At 38.1% G+C, this 11,263-nt stretch overlaps 1 protein-coding gene across 1 annotated transcript in view; it reads right to left on the bottom strand.

Annotated features, from left to right (window-relative positions):
• Window positions 1-753: 753 nt before the first annotated feature.
• CIRSR (corepressor of RBPJ and splicing regulator) overlaps window positions 754-11,263 on the bottom strand; it is a 38,391-nt gene continuing 27,881 nt past the window's right edge. The window contains exons 8-10 of the mRNA XM_006744587.3: window positions 4,405-4,511; window positions 2,806-2,891; window positions 754-1,772 (exon numbers count right to left, since the gene is read on the bottom strand). Of these exons, the coding sequence (XP_006744650.1) occupies window positions 1,058-1,772; window positions 2,806-2,891; window positions 4,405-4,511 (908 nt within the window). The 3' untranslated portion in view covers window positions 754-1,057. The remainder of the gene's footprint in view (window positions 1,773-2,805; window positions 2,892-4,404; window positions 4,512-11,263) is intronic.

Below are 11,263 nucleotides of genomic sequence, written 5' to 3'. Positions count from 1 at the left end.
TAGTTTATAATAGTCCATTCATGACATTATATAAATGCTTAACCTTTAGAAGGAAAATCTTTAATAGTTGTGTGCTAGTAGCAGAAAGGCCACCAGTGGTAGGCAGAATAATGTCCCCTCAAAGTATACGTTCTCATCCCTGGAACTGTGAATATCTTAGGTTACATGGCAAAGGGGAATTAAGGCTGTGGATAGAATTAAGATTGCCAATCAGTTTATTTTAACATAGGGAGTTTCTCTGGTGGCCCAATTTAATCACAAGGGTCCTTAAAATTAGTGCAAGAGGGATGCAGAGTATCAAAATGTCAGAGTGATCAGATGTGAGGACTTAACTTTACTCTTGGTTGTTCTGAAGATGGAAAAAGGGGCCAGGAGCCAAGGAATGCAGGCAGACTCCAGAAGCTGAAAATAAGCAAGCAAATGGATTTTCTCCTAGAGCCTCCAAAAGGAACCAATCCTGCTGACACCTTGATTTTAGCCCAGTGAGATCCATTTCAGAATTCTGATCTCCAGAACTGTGCATCTGTGTTGTTTGAAGTTTGAGGTAATTGGCAGCACAGAAAGCTAATATGCCATCCAAACGTAAATAGAACCTGAAGGGAGTTTAAACGTCTTAAGGAAACAGTGATCAAATCCACTACTGAATTCATACTAGAGAATTTCAACAATGATTATACTTTGCTTCAAGTAAATTCAAATCTTAAAAGTAATACATTTGAACAGAAAAAAACAACGAAAATTAAATTATAGCCATTCAGTGTACTGTCATTCTTTTAATGATGTTTCAGAACAAAGAAAATGCCACAGAGTTATATGGGGTGTTTAATCTAGTAGAGGGCACAAGAAACACTTAACCAACAGAAAATATTTTTACAGCCCCCAAAGAGATTACTTACAAATATTTGCGAAGTTCATTCTGCTAGGACTCATGTAGTTTTTGTATTTGATATGACAGTTTTCAGGAATGGACAATTAAAACAGAGCTTTTTTATTAGAAAGACAATAGTATATAATTTAGCCCTTGCCACAGATACTCAATAAGGAAGTGGAGATATTTTTATTCCCAGGTAATTGTCACATACAGTCTCTCTTTATTCTCTCTACTTCTGCTTCGTTCTCTTTGTGTCACCCTGGTATGCTTATCTCCTGGGCTCTCTCTGCGCACTCTTCCTCCTCTGTGTACCTCTGTGCCATGGCTTCTGGTGTCACTCCTTCCATTCCGCTCTTCACTGGGACTTCGCTGTGGCCGTTTTCTTGTTTCCCTCTGCTTGTAACCACCGTGACTTCTGCTGCTCTGGCTCCTACTGCCCCTCTCGTTTCTTTCAGGTCCTCTCTTCTCTGGGTGCTGGTTATGGCTTCTGGACTTTCTGTCAGAATCAGAATGGCTCCATTTGCTATTCTCCCCAGAACTCTCTTGTTTTAAAAACCTAGGCTTTTCCTTGGCTTTTTCTTTGTGATGGTGACTGCTAGAAAGTTCTTCATGAACTTTTCTCTTCTTAGACTTGTCCTTCTCTTCACAATCACTGTTGTTATTCCCTGAACACTTATTTTTCTTTCTTTTCTTCTTTGGTATTTTCTTTTCTTTGTTGTCACTCTCACTGCTGCTTTCTGAAGTCTCACTGGAGGAGGAGGAGTGGGGGGAGGAGGAGGAAAAGGAGGAGGAGGGGGACCTATTTTTATGTTTTTTGTGTTTACTTCTGCTTTTCTGAAGCTTTTTCTTTTTTCTATCTTTTTTCTTTTTCTTTTTTTTTTTCTCAAGCCGGTCCAATTTCCTGTTATTGGGGAAATAGTTAACATACTATGTAAAAATAGTCCTTTTGTTGACAAAAATGAAATTTTAAATAGACAATATATTTTCTTTGACACTACTGAAAGTGGTATTCAAATATAAATGCATTCTTTATTAAATGACAATTTTCTTTTAAATTATTCAAGTCACACATAAAAGTAAATGCATTAAGCCAATTCTCTCACTATACTTTCCTCAATAGTAATGATCCTTAAAGAAATTCTTACTGAATCAAAATTTGAAATTATATACCACTCTAAATAAACAGTCCTCTTGACCTCAAGGAAGCTTTATAACATTAGTTACATGCTAATGTAAACTCAAATATGTAGCTATAATCAGATGAAAAATTGATGATATGTGCCATTTTAAAGTATGGAAATACTAATCAGTATTATTCTATTAAGGCATTCTGAATTTCTAAAGAGTACTTCACATTCTCAGAAGAGTAACTTGTTTATGTGTCTGAGTTACTCTGAAATAAAAATGTCTTCACTGAGGGTTCTGTCCAGCCATTCTCAAAATCCACATACTGAAACATTATGAGCTCCCTCTATTGGACTCAGCAGACATTTCTTGAATTCTTTAATCCTGAGGTAGTCTGTTTAACAAGATTCATATTTACCTTAAATTTAAACATTTTTCAGCATTCCTCATAAAATCTTACAAAAAGAATAATACATGGCCCACAAGTGTTTTATGAGAACAAACTGTGTGCAAAGATATGTACAAATCCATTATGAAAAGTAACACCTACAAATAAAGCTATTTCCAAACTAAATGTTCTGGGAAGAACAATGATTTTGTGCCATAATCTGAATATACAATCTTACATTCACTTTCATATTACTGAAAGAAAGACAAAATTGTATTATTATAGCTAAAGAACAAATTAGTAGATGTGATTCATGTGTTTAAAGTTGCTTCATAAGCTCTTAGGATCAGGGTTAAATATGATACTAAGATAAAATATAAGAAAAAATAGTTGAATCCATTAAATATACACTTTTAATTACCTGAGAAGTTTCTGTTTTTGTTTGGTTGTTAGTGACTTTAAAAATTCGACTTCTGGATCTTCTTCACCTTCACTTGCAACATATTCCTGAATCAACAAAGACATCAATAAACTGCTAGATTGCAAGACAAATTAGTTATCAGATGGGAAAGAAAACATTTACAAGTAAGGAATTTTGTGTTAGAGACATACTATAAGATGAGTATGACATCCTGGATTGGGAAGCAGGGGGTGGGGGACTAAAAAATCTTGTAGTCTGCTTGCCAAGGAGGATCATAACACACTAAGAGGTGAAGATAACTGCTTTGTCAGCATTAACAAACTTTATCAGGAAGAAGAAGATAGAAAACACAGATAAAACATTTATAGCATGGCTTCTACTGTCCACCTCTTGAGTTTGAATTTAAACACTTAAGCATTTAAATATTTTATTTTTAACTTAATGAAATGTTAAAACCAAGAAGATCATGAACTTTATTTACTATTTATTTATTATTATTATTTTTTAAGATTTTATTCATTTGACAGAGACACAGCGAGAAAGGGAACACAAGGAGTGGGAGAGGGAGAAGCAGGCTCCCCGCCTAGCAGGGAGCCCGATGCAGGGCTCGATCCCAGGACCCTGGGACCATGACCTGAGCTGAAGGCAGACACTTAACGACTGAGCCACCCAGGCACCCCTATTATTATTTTTAAAGATTTTATTTATTTATTTGACAGAGTGAGAGAGCACAAGCAGGGGGAGCGGCAGAGGGAGAGGGAGAAGCAGGCTCCCCACTGAGTAGGGAGCCCGATGGGGAGCTGGATCCCAGGACTCTGAGATCATGACCTGAGCCGAAGGCAGATGCTTACTGAGCCTCCCAGGTGTCCCTGCTCATGAAGTGTATAAGAAGGTCAAAACATCCACAATTTTAGCCTTTATAAATTCAACAGTACATTATCAAGTATATACCAATATATCAAACAGTACAGATATACGATTATATAGGTTATATGAAGAGTCCCTAGCAGTGTTTGAAAAGTAATGTGCCGATTTTCAGAGTACCACAAGTTTATGCCAATGGGAGTCTGGGTTTTAGTGTCAGTTCTCTCTCTAAACAACCACATGAGGCACAAGGGCAATTGCTTTACTTCTCTGGGCTCCAGTTTCCTCATTAAATAAAATAGTTTGTGGTTAGGATATCTATAACCCTTCAAATGCAACCATTTTCTGGATGTACAGTTTAAAAAATTAAGTAAGTTTAAAATATTTTCTATAATTTTTAGGAGTTTGCGACCATATACCACTTCTCATTGGTTCTATTTAACGTAAGTTAGCAGGAAGGAAAAAAAAAAACACCTTATCACCAGTTCGGTTAGAGATTTTATCCACATAAACCTAGAGGAGCAGTTTCATTTATTAAAATATAGGTTTAAAAACAATTTCTCATTTAGGTTAAAATAATAAAGAATCAAAATCAGAATACATTTTAGGCATTTTCTTTGCTCTATCTTGCTTTCCTATGGATATATGCATATTGGAAAACATTAAGTAGCAATTCACAAGCAATCACATTTAGATTTATAGACATTTTCAGCTTACCGATAAAAAGATCATTACCTGTGATGGATCATTTGCGGTCAAGTTTCTCCCCAGTACATTTCGTTTCAGTGCAAACCCACTGTTTCTCATCTCCGCTATTAGCTCCGAGGGGTGCATCGATGGCCCTGTTCACAAAAATCACAGTTTGAATGTATCATTTATATCTCTCTACCTTTTTTGGACTCCACAGTAGGAATGCAGTTGAAGCTTTGTTAAGTAAAATCACAGCTAAATCAACTCAATAATCTTCTGCTGAGCAAATAATCAGATATGATTTTCTAAAACAGCAGTCTGGAGATTCAGAATAGAAAATAATTGCATTTTTCTTTACGTGCTAGGGGATTCTCTTCTTATGTAACTTTGTCACATTGAAAAAGATACATTTAGATGTTATCTGCTTGGCAGTTTTTGGTATAAAATCAAAGAAAAATGGTAAAAAACTGCAATTAAACTTTAATAGTTATTCTCGCAGCAAGAATTCAATTTTAAAAAGATACTTTTAAAGGTACATGAGCAATTTATTATTGTAGTTTCCAATTAAAAATTCCTCATCCTTTTTTTTTTTAATATTTTTTTTTTAAAAGATTTTATTTATTTGAGACAGAATGAGAGAGAGAGAGAGAGAGCACATGAGAGGGGAGAGGGTCAGAGGGAGAAGCAGACTCCCCGCCGAGCAGGGAGCCCAATGCGGGACTCGATCCAGGGACTCCAGGATCATGACCTGAGCCGAAGGCAGTCGCTTAACCAACTGAGCCACCCAGGCGCCCCCAAAATTCCTCATCCTTATTTATCAAATACCAACACTGAACACATTGCCATGTGGTTGTGAATTATCAACAGAACACACACACACACACACACACACACGCTATGAGTCACTATTAAGCACTTTTGTTAATCTCCCATATATACACTCAGAGTTTGAAATGTCTAGTTACCAGTTTGGGGTTGGTGACAAACAATTTTAGGCTGGCTATAGGTGTGTGTGTGTTGTATCTTTCACAAGCTGCTGTTTCCACTTTCGCAAAATCCCAAACTGAAAAGCAAGCTCCTTTTTTGGTCACATAATATATACTAAAGATACATAATATGGACTAAAGATAGATACAATTAAAAAATGATTTAAAAAATGTCTGTGCTCCTCCCTCAAACATTAATATGTTTACCATATGGAAGGAGGGATCCTTTCCTCTTTCTTTCATATTATTTCAGTTTCATTTTGTTTTCCCTGCAGGTAGCACATAAGGACAACATTTCATGAAGCTATTTAAAGTTTCTGGCCTAAATTATCTATACTGTCTTAAATGAACTACCCTGGATAATCTATCTGGAATATAAGGAAGAATAAGACAGTTCCTGCCAACAAGGAATTCATAAGGGAGGGTTGGGGATAGAGAAACTTCAAAAACAGATTCTCTAGTTTTTTTGTTTTGTTTTTTAAGATTTTATTTATTTGAGAGACAGAATGAGAGAGGGAGAGAGAGAGAGAGCATGAGAAAGGGGAGGGCCAGAGGGAGAAGCAGACTCCCCACTGAGCAGGGAGCCCGATGCGGGACTCGATTCCAGGACTCCAGGATCATGACCTGAGCCAAAGGCAGTCGCTCAACCGAGTCACCCAGGCACCCCAGATTCTCTAGTTTTTTATTAAATACTTCATCTCTTTTTTTTTTTCCACTGCTTTATTGGTCTTTTACTAGTTATTTGCGAATTCACCTACATGTTACCATGGAAAACAAAAGACAATAAAATTCAAATCTGTTCACTTGTCAGTAGCATCTTTGGCTAAAAAGTTTGGTCGGAAAAGTTCAGGTGCATGTTACTATCTTTTATTACGATCTATGGGCTTTACCATTCTATTCATATTACCAGGAACAACTGAAAGTACGAACATAACTTTATAAAGTAGAAAATGTGTTTTCTGAAGTGTCAAAACTACATTTCCTTGTTTTTGTTTTTTTTTAAGATTTTATTTATTTATTTGACAGAGACAGTGAGAGAGGGAACACAAGCAGGGGGAGTGGGAGAGGGAGAAGCAGGCCTCCTGCTGAGCAGGGAGCCCGATGCGGGGCTCGATCCCAGGAACCCAGGATCATGACCTGAGCCGAAGGCAGACGCTTAACGACTGAGCCACCCAGGCGCCCCTACGTTTCCCTGTTAATTTTTTTTTTATGTCAAATGAATTCAGAAAGCAAACACACTAAAAATTAGGATAAAAACTACTCCAGGAAAGGGTCAAAGAGCTTGGGCATTATGATGAGAGGTTACTAATTTCATCAAAAGATGGGTAATTTTAGTAAGTTTAAAAAAAACCCACACTTTTTACATTTTTAAAAAATATTTATTTGATAGAGAGATAGCAAGAGCAGGAACACAAGCAGAGGGAGTGGGAGAGGGAGAAGCAGGCTTCCCGCCGTAGGGAGCCCATTGTGGGACTCGATCCCAGGACCCTGGGATCATGACCCGAGCCGAAGGCAGACGCTTAATGACTGAGCCACCCAGGCGCCCTTTACATTTTCATTATAGCAGTTATAACTACAAGAAAATTATCTCCCTTTAGCCAGTCTGACAGATTATATAGATTATGAACCAAACAGGACTCTTGCAGCATTTGCATTGCTCCAAAACCTCAAGTGAACTCTGTGTAGTACATATGCTTGGCATACACTCCCACACTGTAAGACTAAATACTTAGGGAACCACCTGACAAACAGTATTCAATATACAGTAACAATTATTATTTTTGCCAGTTGCTATAAAATATTTATGATTATCTTATGACATATTCTTTATAATTAAAAAATGCTTTTAGAATAATATTTTTCAAAATCCAGTCTTATTCATATTTTTATTTTTTATTTATTTTTATTTTTATTTTATTTTATTTATTTGACAGAGAGACACAGCGAGTAAGGGAACACAAGCAGGGGGAGTGGGAGAGAGAGAAGCAGGCTTCCCGCGGAGCAGGGAGCCCGATGTGGGGCTCGATCCCTGGGATCACGACCTGAGCCGAAGGCAGACGCTTAATGACTGAGCCGCCCAGGTGCCCTCTTTTTTTTAATAATACAATATGATTTTATTTATTTTTTTGTTTAATTATGTTCAACGGAGTAAACTAGAAGGACAAATCACTGCATGAAGCATTAATCTAGAGGAGTGGATAGCCAATAGGCTCTTCAGAAAACATCTATTGTATTTAAACTATTTCTCAATACAGTCTTTTCCTTAATGTTGGTAACACATTTTATTTTTTTTTAGCTGGCATATTTTATTTATTTCTGAATATTTTTATTTAAATTCAATTAATTAACATATAATGTATTATTAGTTTCAGAGGTAGAGGTCAGTGATTCATCAATCTTATATAATACCCAGTACTCATTACATCATGTGCCCTCCTTAATGTCCATCACCCAGTTACCCCATTGCCCCAACCCCTTACTCGTATACTCTTATACTTAAACCTTCTTCTATCATCAAAAGTTCTGGGTTTAGAAGATGTGACAAGTCAGGTTTAATTAAGATATATTTAGCAAGATATCTTTATACTTCCCGTGATTGTGACAGTGGCTATGAAGAATTAAATTGACAGAAATTACTCTAGCTGAGAACTCAAAATTTAGTTGATATAATAGATTATATAGATATGTTGGAAAAAATACATTTTACAAATATATTCAAAATGCAAAATGACTACTTTCATGTATAGTGCCTTAATAATTTAAAGTACAACTGTATTTGGAGCTCAGGAATGTTTGGTTTGCTCTTAGATTTGCTAAGATTGAATAATTCTAGAGAATTCAGGAAAAGGGCTTTTGTTTTAAAATGTAGATTTGTGAGGGCTCCTTTCTAGATTATTTCAGTCAGGCTAGGTTAAGCCTCCACTGCATGAAAACCAATGTTACAACTTAGAAAAGCAGATCACTGAAGAAACCGTTTTCAACATTCACTAATTTTACAAACTCTTTGCTGTGATATGGGTAAGCATCAAAATACTGACTGTGACTATGATATTCAGCTCCATGTCCCAATTAGACCTAGACTATTTTCTACTAGAAAAACACCACGAAGTCAGTGTCTCAGGAAAAAAAAAATCCCAGAAGGCGAATTATGCTGTACAAAATTATGTTTGTAAAGGGCCTAATCTATTCATTTAGAGCACTCATTTTTATAGAACTAAGCAAAAGTAATGGAAGGTAAAAAATATTCTGTAGTAAAATAGATGTTTTATCAGAGAATAATATAGGAAGTCAAAAGTTCTGGCTATAAGAAAGGCCACATCACTGACTTCACAATTAGACAGCAGTCCCAAGTGACTCCCACAAATGGTACAAAAGAAAGCTGAATGGTGAAGGCAAAGACAGTTGGGTTTCACTGCTAGCACTAGGCCCACCTGCTCCCAAGGACAAATGTATCTTCCTTTGAAAGTTCATCGTTCGTTTCAAGCAAAACATTCTACAGTTTCGTGGTATTCAGCGGGAGAAGGGAGGGCCCTGAATTGTAAATTAGGTAAGGCTGTATTACAAATGCCTTTTACTCCTTCCCCTAAATTTAACACATTAATTTATGGCTGTTTGCTGAAAGTGTCTGCTATTTCTAAAGTGAATATAGTTTTGTTTGCTATTAAAGTGGTGACAGGGTGCCTGGGTGGTACAGTCAGTTGAGCTTCCTGACTCTTGGTTTCCGCTTGGGGGGTGATCTCAGGGTTGTGAGATCGACTTCCTGTGTTGGACTCGGGCTCAGTGCAGAGTCTGCATGGGATTCCCTCTCCCTCTGCCCCTCCTGCTGGTGCCGTCTCTCACTAAAATAAACAAATCTTTTTTTTTTTTAAAGATTTTATTTATTTATTTGATAGAGAAAGACACAGCGAGAGAGGGAACACAAGCAGGGAGAGTGGGAGAGGGAGAAGCAGTCTTCCCGCTGAGCAGGGAGCCCGATGCGGGGCTCGATCCCAGGACCCTGAGATCATGACCTGAGCTGAAGGCAGACACTTAACCGACTGAGCCATCCAGGTGCCCCTAAAATAAACAAATCTTAAAAAATAAATGAATAAATAAAGTGGTAGGGACGCCTGGGTGGCTAAGCCAGGGTTAAGGGTCTGTTGATTTGGGCTCAGGTCATGATCTCGGGATTGTGAGATAGAGTCCTGCATCAGGCTCCATGCTGTGCATGGAGTCTGCTTCAGATTCTCTCTCCCTCTCCCTTCCCTCTGCCCTCCCCCTAGTCGCTTGCGTTCTCCAAAATTTATAAATAAAATTAAAAAAAAAATACAGTGGTGATCAATTTTTTTCCTTCTCACTGTGTATTTTAACTTTACACAGTGAAAATCTTCAAACCTAGAGAGAATACTATGTACTCCTTACACAGCTTCAACAATTATCAATGTTTTGTCATTCTTATCTATTACTTTCAACTTCCTTTCTTTTTTGATAGAGTTATTGATAGAGATTTGATAAACCTAGATTTTATTTGATAGATACAAAATCTCAGGTACCACTTTGGTATTTAATCACTAATAAACAAGGAGTATTTCTTAAAAACAAAACCCTAACACCTTTATTACACCTATCCATACTGACATTTTTTTTTTTTTAAAGATTTTATTTATTCATTTGAGACACAGGATACAGAGAGAGAGAGAGAGAGAAAGCATGAGCAGGGAGAGAGGCAGAGGGAGAGGGAGAAACAGGCTCCTCGCTGAGCCAGGAGCCCAATGTGGGGCTCGATCCCAGGACCCTGGGATCATGACCTGAGCCGAAGGCAGACGCTTAACCATCTGAGCCACCCAGGCGCCCCTCCATACTGACATTTTTAAAACATCATCTGATATCCAGTCAACATTCAGGTTATCTCAAAAATATCTTTTCATAGTTGGGTTTGTCCAGATTAGGATCCAAACAAGGTCCACACACTGCATTTAGTTCACGTATCTCTCAAATCTCTCTTTTCAAATTGAGGTATAAGTGACACAGTGCTCGCTTCAGCAGCACATACACTAAAAATGATATAAGTGACACATAAGTCTGTTGGTTTTTTTTTTTTAAATTTTATTTATTTAGGGCGCCTGGGTGGCTCAGTTGGTTAAGCGACTGCCTTCGGCTCAGGTCATGATCCTGGAGTCCCGGGATCGAGTACTGCATCGGGCTCCCTGCTCGGCAGGGGGTCTGCTTCTCCCTCTGACCCTCCCCCCTCTCATGTACTCGCTCTCATTCTCTCTCTCTCAAATAAATAACATCTTTAAAAAAAAAATTTTATTTATTTGAGAGAGAGAATGAGAGACAGAGAGCATGAGAGGGGGGAGGGTCAGGGGGAGAAGCAGACCCCCTGCCGAGCAGGGAGCCCGATGCGGGGCTCGATCCCAGAATTCCAGGATCATGACCCGAGCTGAAGGCAGTCGCTCAACCAACTGAGCCACCCAGGTGCCCCACACGTAAGTCTGTTTTAATCTAAAAAATGTCACCACCTCCACCCCCTACCTGCTTTCATTTGTTGAGAGAACGGGGTCATTTGTCCTGTAAATTTCCCACATTCTGGATAGTGATGTCATTTAATATGTTCTTCTAGTCACCTGTATTTCTGTAAGTTGGTAGTTAGATCTAGAAGCTTATTATTAAATTATTTTGGCATTTTATGCCATATACTTTGAAGGAATACATAGAAAATCTTCTTAAATTTAGATTTAGAAAAATGACACTTGAAACAAACACACTGGGGCGCCTGGGTGGCTCAGTCAGTTAAGCGGCTGCCTTCAGCTCAGGTCATGATCCTGGAGTCCCGGGATTGAGTCCCGCATCGGGCTCCCTGCTCAGTGGGGAGTCTGCTTCTCCCTCTGACCCTCCCCTCTCTCATGCTCTCTGTCTCATTCTCTCTCTCAAATAAG

This window comes from Leptonychotes weddellii, chromosome 3 (genome assembly GCF_054177405.1).
Source record: "Leptonychotes weddellii isolate Sample4059 chromosome 3, ASM5417740v2, whole genome shotgun sequence".
NCBI lineage: Eukaryota > Metazoa > Chordata > Mammalia > Carnivora > Phocidae > Leptonychotes > Leptonychotes weddellii.
This window is presented reverse-complemented; position numbering and strand designations above follow the sequence as displayed.